General features: G+C 38.6%; 1 protein-coding gene across 4 annotated transcripts in view; it reads left to right on the top strand.

Moving 5' to 3' along the window:
• The first annotated feature begins 1,043 nt into the window (after positions 1–1,043).
• pdlim7 (PDZ and LIM domain 7) overlaps positions 1,044–21,586 on the top strand; it is a 147,163-nt gene continuing 126,620 nt past the window's right edge. For 2 of the 4 annotated variants that reach the window (XM_059990259.1, XM_059990257.1), the window contains exon 1: positions 1,202–1,511. In XM_059990259.1, the coding sequence (XP_059846242.1) occupies positions 1,416–1,511 (96 nt within the window). In that variant the 5' untranslated portion in view covers positions 1,202–1,415. Of the gene's footprint in view, positions 1,133–1,201; positions 1,512–1,810; positions 1,944–21,586 lie in introns of those variants that run through there. The other 2 variants (XM_059990258.1, XM_059990260.1) reach the window with 2 other exon arrangements.

The raw sequence follows: 21,586 nt of genomic DNA, 5'->3' as shown, positions 1-21,586 counted from the left end.
GCAGGGAACAGCATGAAACACTATTCTGTGCCCCTTTTGCACTCACAAAAGTCTCTAACTCCGTAGGAGCACTAGTCTGAAATTAGATCTTATCCATTTGTGGAACTATTGGTTACAATTGCAGCTTGAAGCAGATGTAAAGTGGAGACAGATATTTGAAGACAGCTAAGTTGCTCTCAGATTCTTCAGCCTATGTGTGCAGACATGGGGAAACCGGTTAAATTGGGAAACTCGAGAAAGATACTGTTTTCTGGAGGTGGAGCTGTGTTAATGAATAACAGGTTCAACATAGAAGTGGCATAATTCACCTGGGCCCTTCATCTTCGTTGTACTGCATTAATTGATCAACATAATGTAATTTTATTCAAATATTCATTAGTTAGCAAATCAGAACTGCATTGTAGAAAGTCTGAAGAAATGCGGGGAAAATAAAATTTGCATTGGATGTCTGACATAAGGAGTAAGATTTCTCCTAATACCTTCACTGTCGCGCGATTACTTTAGAAGTTACATCTGCCTCCTTAACTCTGCTGTTTTATCAAGGGTATGATTTATTAGACACGCCTGTTAGTGTTCATTACTCCTTGTTAAGACTGAGGCTGTTGGGTGTGACTTTTGTATTATGAATAAGTAATTATTATGTGGCTCACGGCCGAGGGGGTTGGGTGTTCATGACACTTGGATATTTTGATATGAGAGTTCTAAAGCAAACAAAAAAAAAGTTGTCCATCCAATGCAACATTTAATTTCTCCTCCATTTCTGATTTCCTCCAACGCAGTTTTGCGCTGATAATAAGCCATGTTGTAAATGTAGACTCTTGAACTGAAAAATGTTCTCCTCATTTACTGCGAGTGAGCTGTTTTAAGGTTAAAACACCAGCGCAACAAAGTTAAGACATACGGCCGCCATTCTTTAGTGGTTGCTTACTTTACGGGGTGAAAGCTACACAAAGTGTACCGGGAGGAGGGAGGGGGTAGGGTTAGGGGTGGAGGTTAGTGCCCCGGGCAACTCCACACTCTCGGTGGTTGAAGTTGCAAGCACTATTGGGCTTTATTTTTTCTCTTGCTTCACTTTCTTCAAACTGGACGGGAAATGGCAGTGACGTGTTGTGTGGCGTTTGAATTCCCCAGCGTGAGTCATAAAAAAGTGCTGAAATTGTTGGTGTAGTTTTACACGCCTTATATAGCCTGGAAGTGCGGAGCTGTCATTCTCCGCGGGATAAAGCGAGTGGTTGCTGCACAGTTATACCTTCCCCCTTCTCTTTCGCACGGGCATCGTCCTCCTTCGTTCAATCTTCAATTTGTTTCTTCATCCCTTAACCCCCTCCCTTCCCTTCCCGAATTAAGTTCCCCGACCCGATCTTTAAGTAAACAACAAACTTTTAGTTTTGTTTTTTTCTCTCTCTCCAACGACGATGGACATGTACAAAGTTACCCTGGAAGGACCGGCTCCGTGGGGGTTTAGACTGCAGGGAGGAAAGGACTTCAACATGCCTTTAACCATGTCTAGGGTGAGCGAGAGCAACCGGGAGGCTGAGACAACTTCTACATGTTACCTGTTCAAAGGCTATTGGTGAATTGAGTAAACGGCGTTGTGTTGCAAATCGTCATCTTGCGAGAACAAGAGATTTGAGGCAGCAGTGGGCAGACAGGCACATATGTACTGCACTTGCGATTTAATGTATGAAACCACAACTCACTCCTCCAACTCTTGTTGGATTTCAAAGCACGCCCTGTGTTACAGGGAGTGAGTGAGTGCTGCAGGCGTTTCACGTTTGAAAGCGGGGTGAAGTCGGTCCTGGTTCAGCTGCAGGCTGTAACCTCGACAGGTCAGGCCACATGGGTTCACGTTTTCTTTTGCAAAACCATGAAATCGCCCTATGAGCGCTTTGTGTTTCAGAGCCCACAATTAGCCGTGTTTCCAAATTTGGAAGGGACCCAGGGTAAGTTATTAATCTAACGTAAGGTGGCGGGGCGACACAAAATGGTATCTTAAAATCTCAGTATTGAAAACACATTCCAGAGTGAATCTTGCATATCAGGAATGCACAGGGATTAGTTAAGGATTGAAACTTACACTGTACTGCGAATTAGCAGTGTAAACTGACGGGCCTCTTTGAGGAGACTCTTCCCTTTGTATGGACCAGATGAGGTCATTGTCACCCCAAATCCTGTTTAAGTTCAGTCCAACTAGATATAAATTGCTATCTAGGGCAAGGTTACTACTGATGTTTAAAACGTGAAATGTGCTGACTTGGATATAATTCTCATCAGGGTGTGTTATGCATGCTGTTTGCAATGATTTCTCAAAATTTAAGTTATGATGAAGTAATAACTTTTAAGTACTACTTTTTAAGCTTGTAACATTGGTTTGGATGAATCCAAACTAATCTGATTCCACAAGGTTCTTGATAATGATAACTCAAACGATTTGCAATATGACCGATTTAGCTTACTTATTTAAAAATGTATTTTTGAATAATATCACAGTACAGTACAGGGATTCTGTTTTTGTTTGATAAAATTTGGTTGTTGATTCAGCCTCATGATCGTTCAGTTTTGAAGAAGATTTGTTCATCATGACCAGATATGGGCAAGTGTTCAAGCATTGAGAGGCAGAAAAACAACTCCATATAGGTCTCAGAAATCAAATTATTGAAAGGGTTTATACTTGTGGTTGCATATTTATGGTGTTGCCATATTTGTACTTAGTCCCAAATTTATATGCTTGTATGTAGCTTAATTCGAGGTGTATTTGGTATCTGAAAGTTGACTTTGTTACCTTAATTGATATTCACATTCTGCTTTAGATTCTGGAATTCTACAGTAGTTCTATAAATCTCCAAATTTAGAAAGCACTGATGTAGTACAAACAGAAGTTAGCAAGAACAACCTAATTTGCCCTTAACTACTTAAAGGCAGGGAACCCCAAAATAGTAACAAATTCTAGTCACATGCAGAAGAAATCCTCTATCTTTGTGCCAATCCCTTTCTTAAGTTGCTTTACCCCATATTCCCCTCATTATTCCCACATGAAACTTTAGCTCATCCGTGTCTTACCTCTTACTTTTCCTCCCCATCACCTGATTAAACCTCCCTCTTTGCTCTCTGTGCATGGTGTACTCTTCTTCCTTACCCCCTCCATGTCCTCTAATTCCTTTTCTTTGTTTTTTACTATTAGACTTTCTACCTATCTACCATGCCATCTTCATGTTTCCTCCCATGCTCCCCTTACCTATGTTTATCTTCAACCATACTTCCTCTTCTCCCCCCCCATGTGTTCATATTATTTTCATTGTATTGCCCCTCACTAAATGTAAACGTTTGTCCACACTGAAAAAGAGCACTTTAACCTTCACTTTGTGGTTGACATTTGATCCAAGAATTGTAGTGCATTCAACAGTGGAGAACTTTTAAACCAAATGATTAAGTCTATGAAGTACAAGAAAGTAGTAAGAACAAAGCTGAATGGATATTGAAATAATAGGAAGAATTATTTTAAAGTGTATCGGGACTAAATTTCAAACTATAAATGTTTTAATATTATTAAAGTAACTATTCATAACATGGTTCAAATTTGCTGCTTTTGAGAATCCTTAGAGTTTAAATGTTAATGGGTTTGATACTCTTGGAGCTTTTCTGCATTAGTTGCTAAGCCTGATCTGCAAATAGTGGGTTAATGTATGTGCAGGGTTTATAATTCTTTAGAGCCAAAAATGCTCCATTGGGAATGTTTAATGCTAAAAATAAGGTTAGAGTTTCATTGCAATCCATTTTTTTGACAGAAGGGAAATTGAACCAATAGTTGAGCCAAGTACTTGTTAGATATGTGAACTACCATGCTTTTTAAAACAAAGATTACTAGTTACAACATGCAAGTTGTGTTGCAATTCTAAAAGTCCAGATTCATTTGTACTGAATAAACTTCATTGCCAGGAGGGATTTACTCACATGGCATGCAATTCGCTTAAACATTTATTTTAGATAGTTGGGAAGTGTGTACAGGATTAAATGTGAAACTTGTTGTTAATGCCCAGAAGTGAGTGACCTCCAGTGAGTGAGTGTCCAGTTTTCGCAAAATATGTTGGCAGTTGCATGGCATGGCCTGCTGTTATATGGTAGGCAAATGTCTAATGGCATTTTTTATCAATTCCATGATTTGAAATCAAGCAAAACTGTTTCACAGAGTTATGTCATTGTTGAAATTTAACACAAATTAACACCCAGAATAATTTTATCGTGATGAAATTCATGTGGCAAGCTGTCCTTTGAAAGACTTTTATTTCAGTATTCTCTCTTCATTTGTGGAGTAGTTTTAAACATCTCTGAAATTTTAAGTTGGATATGCCAGTAAGGATTATGACTTCAGCTATTAAATATTTTGGCTATGCTCCAATGCACACAGTAATACCTCGAAGCAAATTAAATCACCCTGAACACTAAAATGAGAAATTCCAGACAAGTATTGTACAGTATTCAATGATACAGGTCCTTTTTGGGTTCAACATACTGATTCAATTCCATTTCTGCAAGTGAAGCTGTATTACTCATTGTAATTGTGTCCTCACCGATAAAACATGTCCATAGAAGGGATTATGTGTTCTCTAGATTCCATTAATCTTAACCTTTCAAGACTTGAGAATAAACTATAATGTTGGCTTCACCTTCTTCCCCAAAAATGAATAATTAGTAAAATGATCTTGTGTACAAATACAGATCTGAAGACTAGTTTTGATTATGAATTATGGACTGTTTGCATTGCTATGTGCTTGTTTTGTACATTCCACTGTTTTTACTGGAGATTGTAGATTTATTGTTAAACACGTATCTATTACTCAAAGGAATTGGGCAAGGGAATGATGGTTGCCTATGTATAGCATATTTAATGTATTCAATAACTTGATAATCTATTTAAGAGGCTTTCATTCCCATCCTTGTCTGTCTGACCATAATTTATTTCTTCAATTGTTAACCCTTCAACGTTCCAGCTTAATGTGGTCAGTTTGCTGATGTTACTTCAACCTATTTTTTCTTTTAATTGTTTCCTGGTAGCCTCTTCTCAGTCACTTTTCAAATAAGCCATCTAAGTTTGTGAAATTTTTAAAGTCGCCTTCTGCTATTGCCATCACTGTCTCCTATACTAACTTAGGCAATGATACTGCAGTACACATACTGTAAATGATAAGACCATGACATTCTTTTCCATTTTCTGTTATAATTTAAAAGGATATTGAATTTAAGCGTGAATCAAAAGAAAAATGAATGATATGTAAAAATGCAGTTATTTAAACTAGTAATTAAAACAATATAAACATACTTCCCAAATTGTTCGCGGCCTTGCCTTGCCAGTGAAAGTAAGTGGAGATCGTCTTCCTTTTCCGGCCCTACTTGATATTGGGCAATTTTTTTCCTTGATAAGCATGGAGCTTCCTCAAATTTGCATCCCCCAGCTCAATCCCATAAAGTCAAGAACATCAGGACTTATTCTGGAAGACAGTTGACTGCTACTTAAGGATTTCACATTCATGCTAAATTCCCAAAGTTGCCATCTGTTTACAAGGGGATATGTACTTTCTTCAGAGAATTCAGATGGTTCAGTCCATTATCTGGGTCATTGTTCATTTTACAACAGTCTATATGGGTCAGTCAACCTACTTAGACTGTTACAAACATTGTATGCATCTCTACAGCATTTTAAAAAATATCAGGGCATTCTAGGGAACATTAAATTGGTATAGTCAAATAAATTTTGGCACTGTCACACAAATATCATTAAGAAAGATGACCAAAACTTTAGTTAAGTAGGACCAGAAAAGGAGGAAGACAAAGCAAGGCTGAGACCAATTCTCAGAAGTGTTTTTTTTTATATTGTTTTAATTGCTAGTTTAAATTAATGCATTTTTTAAACGTCGTTCAATTTTCTCGTGATTCACACTTGAATTGGATATCCTTTTAAATTATAACAGTAAGTTGAAAAGAATGTCATGATCTGAGGTACATGATTAAAAAAATATCATAAGAGGGGAGAAAGTTGGTACTGAAGTTTGAAGAGGGAATTCCAGTAGTTGGGAGCTGTTTTTTTACTTGATGGGATGGCAGCCAGTGGCCTCTCTCCACTGTCTTCCTTATTGGAAGAAAACGAAGAGAGGCCAGATTTGGAAGCATTTTGTTTGGACATTGTTAACATCGAGAGTTAGAGGAGTTGAATTGATGGAAGTATCTCAGATGTGAGAATTTAAAATCTGAGGTTTTGATTGCCAGGGACATAGGTGTTGGGTCAAATATTGTAGGTGTGCAGGTGAAGATTTATTTGTACACGGCTCTGGAAGGTTCAAGAGGAAATTTCAGAATTGGGTTTAATATCACTGGCATATGTCGTGAATTTTTTTTATTTTCCAACAGCAGTAAATTGCAACAGATAATAAATAAACCTATAAACTACAATAAGAAATATATTTTAAAAATTGTAAATAAGTAGTGCAAAAAATATTGAAGTGGTGTACATGGGTTCATTGTCCATTCAGAAATCTGATGGCAGAGGGGAAGAAGCTGTTTCTAAAACATTGAATGGGCACCTTCAGGCTTTTGTATCAGCTCCTTGGGTAACAATGAGAAGAAAGCATTTTCTGGGTGATGTGGATGGTGCCTTTCTGAGGCACCACATGTTGAAGATGTCCTTGATGCTGGGGAGGCGAGTGCCTGTGATGTTACTGGCTGAGTACACTACTTTCTGCATCTTTATCTGAACCTGTGCAGTGGCCCCCTCCATACCTGATGGTGATGGAACCAGTTAGCATGCTCTCCACGGCGCACCTGTAGAAATATGTGAGAGTATTTAGTGTCATTTCTAGTGGTCTGTCTCGTCTGGAGGTAACAAAAATGTGAATGGACACTTTTTTAAAAAGTATTCTCCTGGACAGGTAATGGGTAGGTGCAACAAAATGAATGGTGGCTATTTGGCTCTTCCACTCTGTGGAGCTCTATGGATAATGAAGAGTCACTTCTGAACACCTGAAGAATAGCCAGCACCTCTTTCAGCCATTCTGGAAGTGTGCTCATTCTTGTAATCCATGCCTGACAGATGTATGACAATGTTATATTTTTGCATGTTGCGGAAGTTACATTGCTTTGACTGTTCTTCATCCTGTGCTTTCATTGTTAGTCGTCTTAAACTACTAGTCAATGGTGATAGCAATGATGATAATGCTGGAGGATTTGACCTTAGTGATGGTGTTAAATATCAAGGGGGGTTAACCCATCAGTTGTTCAAGGTGATCATTACCCATCAATCTAATTATTTTTTACAGCTGTGTGGACCAATCATTACACTGAGCAGGAAATACTTATGAGCAACACACTTTAAATGTTCTGTTTTTTGAGACGTATATTACAACATTGGTGTTCCTTGGCCAGTGAGCTACCAGTTTCCATTCTGTGTTTATGGTTACAGTTTGTAACAGCATTGTAACTTAAACACCAATAATGTAAGTGCATTGAAACTCTAAAATGTTTGAAATGAAAGGCTGTGGTATGTATATTTAGAAAATTTGTAGATTATATTCATTAACACATTTAATTACAGGGTAGTTTACAATTATGTTAACATAGATTTCAAAATTATATTAACATATAACATTGCACAGCAACAAAGACTGTGAGCATGGGAGCATTTCAGTTACTGCGTGGCCGTGCACCCATGCAGCTTAGAGGGACCAGAGCCACCAATTATGTGGTATAAATGTTTTTGCCACTCATCAGACTGGTCTAGAGAAATGACTTCATGAATGTGATTGGGAGTGGAGGTGAGTTTTGAAACTTGTCAGAATATGGTACTTAAGTAGCTGAAGATAAACAGTTCACTTTGATTCCGAGCAGGATTTGATAAACAAATCCCACAGATTGATGCATTTCAGAAATCAAATTTTAGTGAGTCATTCAATATCCTTGGTGTTGTTCATGCAAAATGTGTAGAAAACTTGAGGAGATCTCTGGAGTCCTGTAGTTCTGATATCATCAAGTGATACCTGCAATCACATTGAGAAGTTCTTGTGAACAGTAAATTTTCAAATTTATTTGTTTTGTAAAATCAATTGTTCTGAAATATCAGAGAATGGTATTGTGTATATTTTAATTAAACTCATTGAAGGTCAGAGGTGTTAAGAGTATCAGTTATTGCTAACAATTCCACTAAACATTCAGTAAGATCTCTTTCAAAAAAATTACCAATGTTTTCAGGGGATTTTACAGAAAAGTGAATTTGTAAGTATTGTATTCACATTGGTTTAACTGATTTTAATCCCAGTGGTAAAGACTACAAAAAATGTGGCAGTGGTCCACAGATTGGAATTTGTTCATGAAACACAACTTTGCACTGTTAATTTTTCTGTATAATGATGTGGTTTTGCCATAATTCAGTTTGTAGAATCTGCATCAATATTTGTCTCAAGGAGGCTGCTGTTTCTGTGTAGCTAAAACAGTTGGGTTTACAGTGGCATGCAGAAGTTTGGGCACCCTGCTCAAAATTTCTGTTAGAGTGAATAGCTAAGCGAGAAAAAGATGACCTGATTTCCAAAAGGCATAAAATTTAAAGATGACATGTTTATTTAATATTTTAAGCAAAATTACTTTTTTTATTTCCATCTTTTACAGTTTCAAAATAACAAAAAAGGGAAAGGGCCTGAAGCAAAAGTTCATGGTCAGTGCTTAGTCACACCCCTTTTGGCAAGTATCACAGCTTGTAAACACTTTCTGTAGCCAGCTAAGAGTCTTTCCATTCTTGTTTGGGGGATCTTCGCCCATTCTTCCTTACAAAAGGCTTCTAGTTCTGTGAGATTCTTAGGCTGTTCTGCATGCACTGCTGTTTTGAGGTCTGTCCACAGATTTTCGATGATGGGGGTTGGGGGACCATGAGGGCCATGGCAAAACCTTCAGCTTGCTCCTCTTGATGTAGTCCATTGTGGATTCTGAGGTGTGTTTAGGATAATTTTTCTTCTGATGATTCTTCCATGAAGGTCATATTTGTGCAAGTGTTACTGCACAGTAGGACAGTGCACCACCACTCCAGAGTCTGCTAAATCTTCCTGAAGGTCTTTTGCAGTTGAACAGGGGTTTTGATTTGCCTTTCTAGCAATCCTACGAGCAGTTCTCTCGGAATGTTTTTTGGTCTCCCAGACCTCAACTTGACCTCCACCGTTCCTGTTAACTGCCATTTCTCAATTACATAACGAACTAAGGAAATGGCGACCTGGAAACGCTTTGCTATCTTCTTATAGCCTTCTCCTGCTTTGTAGGCATCATTGATTTTAATTTTCAGAGTGCTAGGCAGCTGCTTAGGGGAGTCCATGGCTGCTGATTGTTGGGACAAGGTTTGAGGAGTTGGTATTTATAAAGCTTGGATATTTGCATCACCTGGCCTTTCCTAACGATGACTGTGAACAAGCCATAGCCCTAAGAAGCTAATTAAGGTTTGGGACCTTGGTAAAATTTATCTGAAAGCTCAAATCTCTTGGGGTGCTCAAACTTTTGCATGGAGCTCCTTTCCTTTTTTCCCCACTCTAAAATTGTTCAAAACAAAAATAATACACTGATCTTAAAAAGTTGAAAATAATGTTTCCTCTAACTTTTATGACTTTTGGAAGTCAGTTACTACTTACAGTAACAAAAATTTTGATCAGGGTTGCACAAGCTTTTGCATGCCACTGTAACTGGCATCCAATATATGTATCATTTAGCAGAAATGTATGTATTTTTATGTGGATATTGGGCAGGCACTAACTCTGTATTGGTAGTTCTGGAGCCTAAGACAAAGTTAGTATTGCTTTCTGATGTAGTACAGTAACTATGTATGAAAGGCAAAACAGACAAAATGCTTGACGAACTCAGCAGGTCAAGCAGCATCTATGGAAAAGAATAAACGGTCGTTGTTTTTGGCCAGAACCCTTCAGACAGTCCTGATGAAGGGTCCTGGCCTGAAACATCAACTGTTATCAAGATGGTGGCGTGATGCAGCTTGCAGCGGCCTCTCTGGAGTTGATACCTGTTATTTGTCAAGCGGGGTGCCGTGCACAATCCTAATCTGATGAAAAATGGACGTGGGAGCACGGAGGAACATCTGGAAATCTCCAGGAAGGCCATCTTCATTTGCTGCTGCTGCTGTTGTGAGGTCCAGGTCTCAGCTGGGAAGAACAGGCCCCCAGTTCTCGGGGTCGTGTTGCCGGTGGCTGGGGCATCATAGTGCGCTCGGCAAAGGATGGTGCTCGGAGAGGCTGTGCTGGAGGGGATGGGCAGAGGCTCGGAGATCCGACGGACTCGGAGTCCGCTGCTGTTGGGGTGATTGCACCGTGTGCTGCGTCTACGACGCTGGGTCCGACGGCGCTTTCATTGTGTGCTGTGTCTGCGAGGCTGAGTCCGGCGGTGCCTTGGAAGTCCATAGCGGGGTATTCCCTTCTGTCGCCTGCGTGGGATGACAAGTCTGTCGGGACCCTGAGGACTTGTGGAAACTGTGTGGTGCTTTCTTTCGAACTTATAGTCTTTTAACATCTTTGGACTATTTTTACTGTGCCCATGGTCTGTTTTTTTTAATCAATTATGGTATTGTTTGCATTGTTGTAACTGTGTAGTTTTGTGTAGGGCTTGTAGCTTTAGTTTTTGGTTTGTTGGGTGGTAGAGTTGGTCTCCTGACTTGGTGTGTCTGGGTAGTCATATTTTGTCTGGTGGTTTGGGGGCTGCTTTCCGGGGAATGCGCTAAGATGGTAGCATGATATTAATACGCAGCAGCCTCTCCAGACTCTGGATTTGGGGATTGCCAAACGTTATGTGGATTTTCTGGTGTAGTCTGTTTTGTCGTGTGCTTTTGTGATATCATTCTGGAGGAACTTTGTCTCATTTTTTAACTGCATTGCAGTTGTGGTTTCTAAATGACAATAAATGTTGCCTCATTGTTGTAAGGTATAGAGGAGCTGACTGCCTAACCTGCCCTGAAGGGACAATTTGCATATATCAATACTGCAGTTTGATTAAGATCATCCTTCAAGGATGATTTTCTTTCCTTGGAATTCTAGCTATGTTATTTGCACAAGGATGTAAACAGAAGAGAAAGTGTTTTAAAATTGTAGGACAATTCTTGAGTTCTCATTTATGTTAAAGTTATAAAGTAAGGAATGTTTCAATCAAAATATTGACTACAGAACTTTCCTGAGTACTTTTATCTATTCCTTTTATGGTTTGGGTCTAATATCTATTCCTTTATCTATGTCATTTTAATAAATTATCTTAAAAAAAATCTTGATCTATGCTGCCTTCAGTATATTGCATTACATTTAAATGGCCTTTTTGTGTACTTGACCTAGCCTGGGGCATCTGAATTCTCCACAAATTCACATTTTCATCCAGCAGCTGAGTTTTGCCTATCTTTTGGAGCAACCAAATTGATGTTTGTTGTGTGCCAGAAGCTCATGAGGAAAATTGAGACCTGCACAGACGTTTTACAGATTTCACAAAGGCCTTTGATCATTAATCATGTCGTCTGTGAAAACGCTAGCCAGGTTTGGTGCTCTTCAAAATGTACTATGGTTCTAAGACATCCGCATGATCATGTTACTAGCAATGTTCTGTGTTATGGTCTGGATAGTTCCACTGAAACTGAAGCTAAGCAAAATTGTGGTATTGCCCTGAACACTTATTTTGTCACTGATAGTTGGCAAAAATTAAGCAGTAAATCAATTCTGCTAACTGAGGTTCCAAGCATTCAGGTTTGGAGATGCCAGAAACAGCCAGGAATGAAAATGAAACAATTTCACTACTTCAAAGAATCTGAAGGTATTGACAATCCCCTTGAATGTTACAATGAAAATGAACATTTAGAAGGTGCAGTCGCCTAAAGCATTGTATGAAGGCATTACTTTATCTACACTAGGTGTCTGTGCTGAGGTTGTTCATTTATAGTCTGTCAAAAGAATGTATCAGCTTACAGGCACACTGGATGAATTCCTCTGTCAATAACAATTAGGAACTCATACATTTTTATAATACTGTGGTAATATTGATAGTGTTCTAATTTTTTCTGGATTTCATTTAAGTACAGAATTTGTTTCTCAGTAATACAGTAGTTTTAATCCTTTTAAACTATTTCTATGAATTTTTCAGCTAATTGGGGCAGCCACATAATTGGCTAAAATATACTAGTCCCAATGTGTCCCAATTAACTGGTACCCAATGTACCATCAGAATGCACTGGATCTTTTAAACTAACTTACCAAAGCCTTGGATTCTTGATGGACATCAAGAGATTAAAATGCTTTGAGACTGCTTGGGTTTTGCACATGTCTATATATAAATCACTGTGACGGATAGATCTTAGTCTGTTGAACAATTGGTCGCAACTTCTCTAGTTGACTGACCTATCCTTGTGAACCAAATTTTCTGGACCCATCATTTGTGGATGCTAGTTTTTATTTTTCCCTGCTATTACTGGACTCCCAACTTGTCCATAAGCGAGAAATTCCATGCTTGTTGAAGGAAGCTTCATGAGAACAAGCTGGAAGTATCCAGGAGGCTGGTACAGACATCACGAGGCTAAGTGATCTGTTACTTCAGTGGCACCATATCCTCTATCAAGCAGTGGCTTGCTTTGCACATGTAGAAATGGGGAAAGATGTAGAAGTAAGGAAAGGGAAATGACTAACCGCTTCAGGCAGATTTTTTATGTCCTCGGATTGCATACTCATCTTGAGGCTAATAATTGCATTCAAAGATTCAAAGTACATTTATTATCAAAGTATGTATGCAGTATACAATCCTGAGATTTGTCTTCCCACAGACAGCCAGGAAACAAAGAAATCCATGGAACCCTTTCAAAGAAGAGCATCAAACCCCCAATACAAAAAAATGAACAAATCACAAAAATGGCAAAAAAAGAGTGAAAAGCACAATATAAAACGCTAAATCACGAAGTCATTGAGTGTCCAGACATATTCAGCTCAGTGCAGTTCAATCCAGTGCCGTATTGCTCACAATTACACAAGACAGCAACAACAAAAGGAGCGACTAGAAGCACATCATAACATGAGCCACGGAGTCCAATCCATAAACCACATCGGTTAAACCTTGCCCAAGATGTGGAACTCTGGCATTATCGAGTGAGAGGGAGAGAAAGACCATTTATACGCGAGCATCTTCCTCTGGAAGCAGCAGGCGAGAGGGAGAGACCAGTCAGTCACACGCTGAGCACCCTCCCACCTTCTGAACTCATCTTCAATTACCTTAATGCTATAATCAGCGGGAATGGCGAGAAATGAAGCATTAAAGAACATCTTCAAACTGAGGGATCACTGCTGACTTGTTTATGCATTGTACAGTATTTTCATCAATTGAAGTGTTTGAATATGTGGTTTTTATTTCTTGCTTTCTATTGAGTAAGCACAATGGCCCAAGGATTCTTTAACATGGATCAGTTTATGCCATGTATAAAGGAATTTAATGATATGTAATTTATGGTTCTTACTGGAGAATAGATTGTTTCTAGGGACTCCCAAGCATGTGGCACATTTGTTTCTGGAGATGCCTGGATGTGGTGCATGACAAATGTGTGTTCAGTGCAAGTTTGGACATTGTCTACATACAATTTTTCAGATCATATTAAGGTGCAGATTTCTCCTTGCCTGGCTTTCATAGTCAATCAAAGACTACATTAATACAAGGTAGAGATGCTGTCTTTCTTGGCTTAATGCTAAGGAATTTGATACTCTTGAACATATTATTTGAAAAATTCAACTTGCTTTCCTGTCCAAACTCTTCTTGCAGTGGACTCTTTCTATTAGACTCGCTGTCAGTCTTCCCAGGTACTTGACCATTTTATCTGAACCTTTGATCACCTGCATGGCATTTGGAATGGGAAAAGAACATTGTGCAAACTGCACAAAACTGATTCTGTCGTGCATAGTAGATGGGCTACAGGTGAACCTGTTCCTTTTAGCTTGGTGTCTTTGTTGGATGTGCTGATGGTCTTCACATAGCTGGAGGAACTCAATGGGCTAAGCAGCATGTGGGGTGAAGAACAGTTGATGTGTTTAGAGTTTGAAGTAGTTTTTTAACATAATCATTATATTTTGCCCACTTAAAAATATATTTTCCTCTGTGATCCTGTTTTTTTTTCAAATTGCTGGGTAACTTGTTATAATTTTTTACATGTCTCTTAAGTTTAATTTTAACGAGCTCCATGTAAGGTTAACATTTTCTGAAGACCAGCCAGGTCCTGAAGAGGCAAGGTACATTGGTATAATTTTAGTTTAGTTCACTTGCAGACCAAAGGCTTTGAGATTTTCCGCCGATCTCTGGAAGGAATTGTTTGGACTTTGCTGCTTTGAGCTTCCTCCCTTGTGTGGAATTCCTCCCTCAGAATTTAGTGGTTGGGAGGTGAGAAAATAGTCATTTATTAAAAGCACAATATGCTGGCAATGCTGAACAGGTCACACGGCACCTGTGGAGAAAGGAGCAAGACTAATTTTTGATGTCATTCATCATTCACCAGATGCTGCCCGGTCCACGCCAACAACCCTAAGTTTTTGACTATGATGATGGCCGCAGTTTGAGTTCCTGGCTGTTTGCCAGAAATTCCAAAGCCAGAGTGCTACTGAAGTTGGCCTGTTTGAGGTGTTTAAAACTCTTGCTCTACTTAACAGAGCTTACTTTATGACTTAGTCACCTAAGAACTGAACCTGTCAACATTCTTCAGCTTTGTGACATTATGATCAGATCTGGTGAATCTGGAGAGAGCTATTTAATGAAAATTGACATAAGCATAATGTACATTGGATTGAGTTCATTTATTTTTCTGCAGGGTATTGGCATCATCATGTTCTCTAACCTTTTGAATGATATTCCAATCTGAATATTGTTAGTTTGTTACACACAAAACATGCTGGAGGAACTCAGCAGGTCATGCAGCAGTTATGGAGAAGAATAAAAAACTAACGTTTCATGCCAAGACCTTTCATCCACGCCAACATCCGTAAAATCTCTTGTGTTTATTGTTGGTTTGTGGCTTTGTTTTGGGTTGAAGGTTCATAAATATGTTTTTACTAATGTCTGATTTGGATGCCATAAATTAATATTGCCCTTGTTATGAATTCACTATTTAAATATTTGCACTTGTTTCTACATTTGAGGTTACTACCCCTTGACATTATCAATCTTAATAAATGATTTCACTTGAAGCCATTTTGAAATTGGTACTGAACATTGGCTTCGGAATACTATAATCACATTTGAGCTAACAAGTTTAAGTGGTCTCAGCACTGTTAAGTTCAAAGTATAAAATTATGTAAATGTTATTAATATAGTGGCATAGTAATTGGTATCAAATGTGTAATATACTAGAATATGCGCATTATATTTCATAATTTATTTTTTGGAGGCCAATGTAACATTTTGGTTGCTGTGCTCAATTCTTCAAATTGAGTATTCAGAGTCTGTGACTGAGAACGGATTTGTCTTCATAAGCATTGCATGCAAGGGAGGGAAAAAGTGGCTGAGGAACTAAGTACCTTTCAAAGCTCTGGCCAAAGCTCCTTTTTCATGTAAGATGTTTGATAGAGATTGATGGCCTTGTTTAGTCAACATCTCTATTGTCATTGCATTTTGCAGTAACCAGATTGTCATTGGTGAACTAGATTGATGTTACTCTTTCTGTTTTAATTCCACTGTTAAGTCACCTCCTCTGACTTGGTGTGAGTTTTTGTTTCTGCTCTTGCTCCCTCCACAATGGCATTATCCTGCTGTGTAAGAATGTTAAATTTTTGGAGAATTTGTAGATACTTTGGCTCCCTGAATGACTACCTGAAATTAAGATTTATGAAGTTTATGGCTTCATCAGATCGAAAAGAGAATTCTGGAGTGGTGCATTTAAACATAATTCGTTTGATGAATACAAGCATTAAGCAAGGTATTTTAGCATTTGAAAAGACACCTGTGGTTTATGAAGAGGTCACCTGATCTGAATAGTAATTTCTTTCATATATCTGGAGTTGAAGGAATTATTAGACATTGCAACATGATTTTGTTTTATTATGCTTAAAAGTTTTTGTCCTTTTTGACATTTCTGACATTGAATTAGTGCCCATTACAAAACCACCACTCTTGGCAACATAAGTAGAGAGTTTGTCCTTGCCTCAGCTTTTGGTTGTTGTGCCACCATTCCATATCCCGGACCACCTGACCCCAACAACACTGGGGACAGTTTCTTCTAACCCATCATACCTTTACCTCCCGATTCCTGCAAAAAACAGCTACGGTTTCAAGCAACTGAATTCCTCTTCCTTGAATCATCCTAATAACTCTGAGTTCTAATGAACAGCATTTTAACACAGTATAGTTTGGAAGGATTTTTATCAAAAAAGAAAACATGGTGCATCCCAGCTTGGTATGCAAACTGCACTGTGGTGGATAGGAAAGCTCTACAACAGGCAGTCAAAACTGCCCAACACACTATTGACACCAACCTACCTATTTCCAAGGGCATATATACAGAGAGGTGCTGGAAAAGGGCCAGTAACATCATGAAGGATCCCACCCATCTTGCTGATGGACTACTTGTCCCAATCTTATCAGGGAAGAGGTTGTGTACCACGTCCACCAGGCTCGGAGGCAGTTACTTTTCCCAAGCAGTTAGGTTGATCAACACTCCCAGCCATGATTTTCACCTTTACTGTATTATTTTCCTGTCAATTATTTCATTCTCGTTTACACTTGTGTACAGGAAGTGACATTAAACAATCTTGAATATTTCACTCTTTGCAACTTCACCCCTTTGGTTGCCTATCACTTCTAATGTTTTTGCAGTCCTTTGTAACTGATTCATTGCTATCTGCCTCCCCTGTGTTTTGTGTCAGTTTGTTAGAGTGTAACTGTGTTTTGAATTAAACATGATAGTTCAGTGTAAAATATGGCATTGTGATGTCTCGCCTACAGAGAAATTGGAAAATGATGCACTTGAAATACAAGCCTCTGGAGGCAAACGTGAAGCCAGTAGTGTATATTTCGATAAGTAATGAGAAGGGGACACCAGAGCAATGAATATAGTTATTGCCATATGAATTATTAATTTAAAGCTGAAATTAATACTCTTATAGCTTCTTCATATTTGTATTTCATGTACAGCATTATTATATTTTCTGATGATTTTGCTGTTCCTAGTTAATTTGCTTTTGTTACTAATCACATTGTTCTTTCATCAGCTTTTGAGTTCCAAACATTTGGCACATTTACTTAAGGATAATTTATTTTTTCAGGTAGAAAGTGTGCTACTGTTTCTTAAAAATATTCTAACCTCCATTTGTCAGGCAGGTTGACCATAAGACCTTAAGATCCAGGAACAGAATTAGGCCATCGAGTCTGCTTCACCATTTGGTCATGGCAAATTTAGTTTCCCCCTCAACTCCATTCTCCTGCCTTGTCCCCATAAAAAAATGACACTTCTACTACCGGTAATCAAGAATATATTAGCCTCTGCTTTAAATATACTCAATGATTTGGACTCCTCAGCTGTTTACAGCAGTTTTCCACTGATTGACCACAGATTGCTTAAAGAAATTCTTCCTCACCTCTCCTAAAGGGACATCCTTACATTCCTAAGCCCTGTTCTCTGGTCCTAGATTCTCCCACCATAAGGAACATCCTCAACACATTCATTCTATTTAGGCTTTTCAATGTATGGTAGGTTTCAATAAAATCCCCCCCCCCCCCAATAGTTTTCCAAACTCTAGTGAGTACAGGCCGAGAGGGATTAAATATCCTCGTACATTAACCCCTTCTTTATGGGAATCATCCTAGAGAATCTCCTCTAGAGCCTCTCTAATGCTAGCACATCCTCTCTTACATATTCTTAAAACAGCTCAAAGTACTCAATGCATTCTGACCAAAGCCTTATAAAACTTCAGCATTGCGTCCTTGCTTTCATATTCTATTTCACTCAAAGCATATGCTCACATTGCATCTGCCAATTTATTGTGGATAGACCTGCAAGTTAACATTTAGTGACCTCTGCACTAGGATTCCTCTAATTTCTTTGCACCTCTGATTTCCAAAATAACTCCCAATTTAGGAAGTAGTCTACACCTTTATTCTTTCTACCAAAGTGCTTGACCATACACTGCCCGATGCTGTACTCCATCCACCACTTCTTTGCCCATTCACCTAAACTGTCTGTCCTTCTGCAGACTTCCTGCTTCCTCAGCACTAACTGCTTCTGCACCAATCTTTGTATAATTATTTTGCCACAGTTATGTCATCTAGTTCATTAATGTATAAATCAGTCAGATCATTAAGACGTAACATGAAAAGTAACACTGTCCTCGGTGGAACACTTCAATGTCAGCCAGTTAGTAAAGCCTCCTTTATTCTCACTCTTTGTCTTCTGTCGATGCTATTATCTTTCCTGTAATATCATGGGCTCTTGTTTAGCGTCCTCATGTGTGGCACTTTGATCATGGCCTTCTGAAAATCTAAGGAAACAACATCCATTGACTTTTCTTTACACTGCCTGTTATTTCCTCAAAAAAATTCCAACAGATTTATTAGGGAAGATTTCCCCTTTAGAAAACATGCTGACATTGGCCTATTTTGTCATGTGCCTCCATTCTCATCCTGTTCTTGAACCTGGTATTGTGAGCCCTGAAGCTCTTGTATCTTGTATCTGATTGCAGCAGTGAGATGGTGGTGAGGGTCTCAGATGATGGCTGCTGCTTTCTTATGACAGTGTTTCACGTAGGTGTGCTCAATGGTTAGGAGGGCTTTACCCATGATGTACTGGGCCAAATCCACTAACTTTTGTAGGATTTTCTGTTCAAAGTTATTGGTATTTCCTTACCAGGCAGTGATTCAGTTAACCCCTTTATTTAAGAGTCTGATTGTCAATGGACAGAAATAATTTTCCCATATTGTGCTGTTTTCAGTCTATGAATGTCAAGAGAAAGTTCCCTGGCATAAGTGCCATCAGTTTATTGTGGAATGTAACATGCAGCCATTTGATAGATTGCAAACTATTCTTGGTTACACATGTAGCTATCTGAATTATTTTCATGGCAAATTTGCATTAAGATGTTTAACACATGATTTTTTTTAATAACTGATTGCACCAGTTGGTTATGGCACAGTGTATTTTATTTCAGAAATATTTATGGACCTGCAGTGTTAAGGCTTGCAGATTTCTTTCCAGAAATAAGAGGATGGAATTACACATGCTGTAAACTGACTCCTGAATGACATTTCTCCGCTGTGGCCATAAACAGCTGCAAGCCCTCTGCTAAATCCAAAGGAGCAATGAATTAACTTTTAAAAGATACATATGTAAGATTAAACATTTGTATAACTTCTGGATTTGATTGCGTTCAATGCAGATGCTTTTTAAAAAGTGATGTATGATTTTTGCTACACTATTTTGACAGGTAAATTTATGAGGAAAAGCTGTAATGAAACACATACACACTATTCTATATAAAGATCAGCTGGAAAATAGTGTTTATGAGGCTATTTAATGAAATTAGCTACTTGAAAAAACTTTTTTCTGATGAAGGCAAACAATGAGTAATTGAAAGAGTAAGGTTGAGACCTTATTTCTTTGTTTGGTGGATCCATAATATTTGATCCAAGTACATTTTGCATTCATTTACTTTTTGATATTTTCTCTCGAGTAGACTATACTGTTAAGCAAGGACATTTGACTTTACAAGTGAACTTTAAACTTAAATGTCACTAATTTCATCAATCTTCATTTGGGAACCTAATTTACCTTTGCATTAAATGGTATTGATTCACATGTTATATTCATTGTATCCTGTATTTGCCGGTTAAGCAACTTTCTCATTCAAATAAGATTGTTTGTATGGAGTTTGGCTAGACTCTGCATCATGGCTAATTTATCCAAGGCAGTCTGCATCTGCTCTAGCAGTACCCAAGAAATTCAGACCATGGTTTTGTCATGTTTTTCACATTATTTGCTGAATAGAGTGTTCAGAGGACTAACACATACCTGTGCATTCAGTGGTCACTGTATTCAGTGCAGGAGTGGAACCAGGTGTGGTCTTCTGCTGCTGTTACCCTCCACATCATGGTTTGATGTGAGTAATTCAAGTCATAACTGGAAGGTGAGTTTTGGTGGATGTCAGAACTAAAGAGTAAACAATGCATCTTGGAGCTAACTAATGACCAAACACCCATGATGTCACAGCCTGTACCTAATGAAAGTGGCCACATAGAGAATGTTTGTGGCCTTTTGTCACTGTAGCCCATCCATGTCAAAGTTCAATGTGTTGTGTGTTCAGAGATGCTCTTCTACACACTACTGTTGTAAGGCATGGTTATTTGAGGTACTGTTACCTTTCTGTTAACTTGAACCGGTCTGGCCATTCTTCTCTGACCTCTCTCATTAACAAGACGTTGAATGTATTTTGTCTACACACTATTCCCTGTAAGCTCTAGAGACTGTTGTGCTTGACAATCTCAAGAAAGCATCAGTTTCTAAAATACACAAACCACCCCATCTGGCACCAACAATTATTCCACAGTCAAGTTCAATCAAATCAATTGATTACCCCATTCTGATATTTGGTCTGAACAACAACTGAACCTGTTGACCATGTCTGCATGCTTTTATGCATTGATTTACTGCCACATGTTTGGCTGATTAGAATATCTGCAGGTGTATCTAATAAAGTGTCCAATGAATATTATATTAATCTGCCAAATATTTCTTAATTTTCTTGTCAATATTTGTATTTCCATTGCTGTACATTATTTGAGGTTTTATTAATGATGGTACCAACTAAGATTTAGAACCATAGAACACTACAGCACAGTACAGGCCCTTCAGCCCTCCATGTTGTGCTGACCCATATAATCCTTAAAAAATAGTACTAAACCCACACTACCCCATAACCCTCCATTTTTCTTGCATCCATGGCCTGTCCAAGAGGCTATTAAATACCCCTAATGTTTTAGCCTCCACCACCATCCCTGGCAAGTCATTCCAGGCACTCACAACCCTCTGTGTTTATATTTAAAAAAAACCTACCCCTGATGTCTCCCCTAAACTTCCCTCCCTTAATTCTGTACATGTACCCTCTGGTGTTTGCTATTGGTGTCCTGGGAAACAGGTACTGACTATCCACCCTATCTATGCCTCTCATAATCTTGTAGACCTCTATCAAATCCACTCTCATTTTTCTTCGTTCCGAAGAGAAAAGTCCCAGCTCTGCTAACCTTGCTTCATATGACTTGTTCTCCAATCCAGGTAACATCCTGGTAAATCTCCTCTGCACCCTCTCCATAGATTCCACATCCTTCCTATAATGAGGTGACCAGAATTGAACACAACACTCTATAAGTGCGGTCTCACCAAAGATTTGTAGAGTTGCAACATGACCTCTCTACTCTTAAACTTAACACCCCTGTTAATGAAGCCTAGCTTCCCATAGGCCTTCTTAACTACCCTATCAACCTGTGCAGCGACCTTGAGGCATGTATGGATTTGAACCCCCAAGTTCCCTTTGTTCATCCACACTCTTAAGTAACTGACCATTAATCCTATACTCAG

The sequence above is a fragment of the Hypanus sabinus genome, chromosome 15 (assembly GCF_030144855.1).
Source record: "Hypanus sabinus isolate sHypSab1 chromosome 15, sHypSab1.hap1, whole genome shotgun sequence".
Taxonomy (NCBI): Eukaryota; Metazoa; Chordata; class Chondrichthyes; order Myliobatiformes; family Dasyatidae; genus Hypanus; species Hypanus sabinus.
Note: the sequence above shows the minus strand (reverse complement) of the source record. Positions and strands in the feature narration are given on the sequence as shown.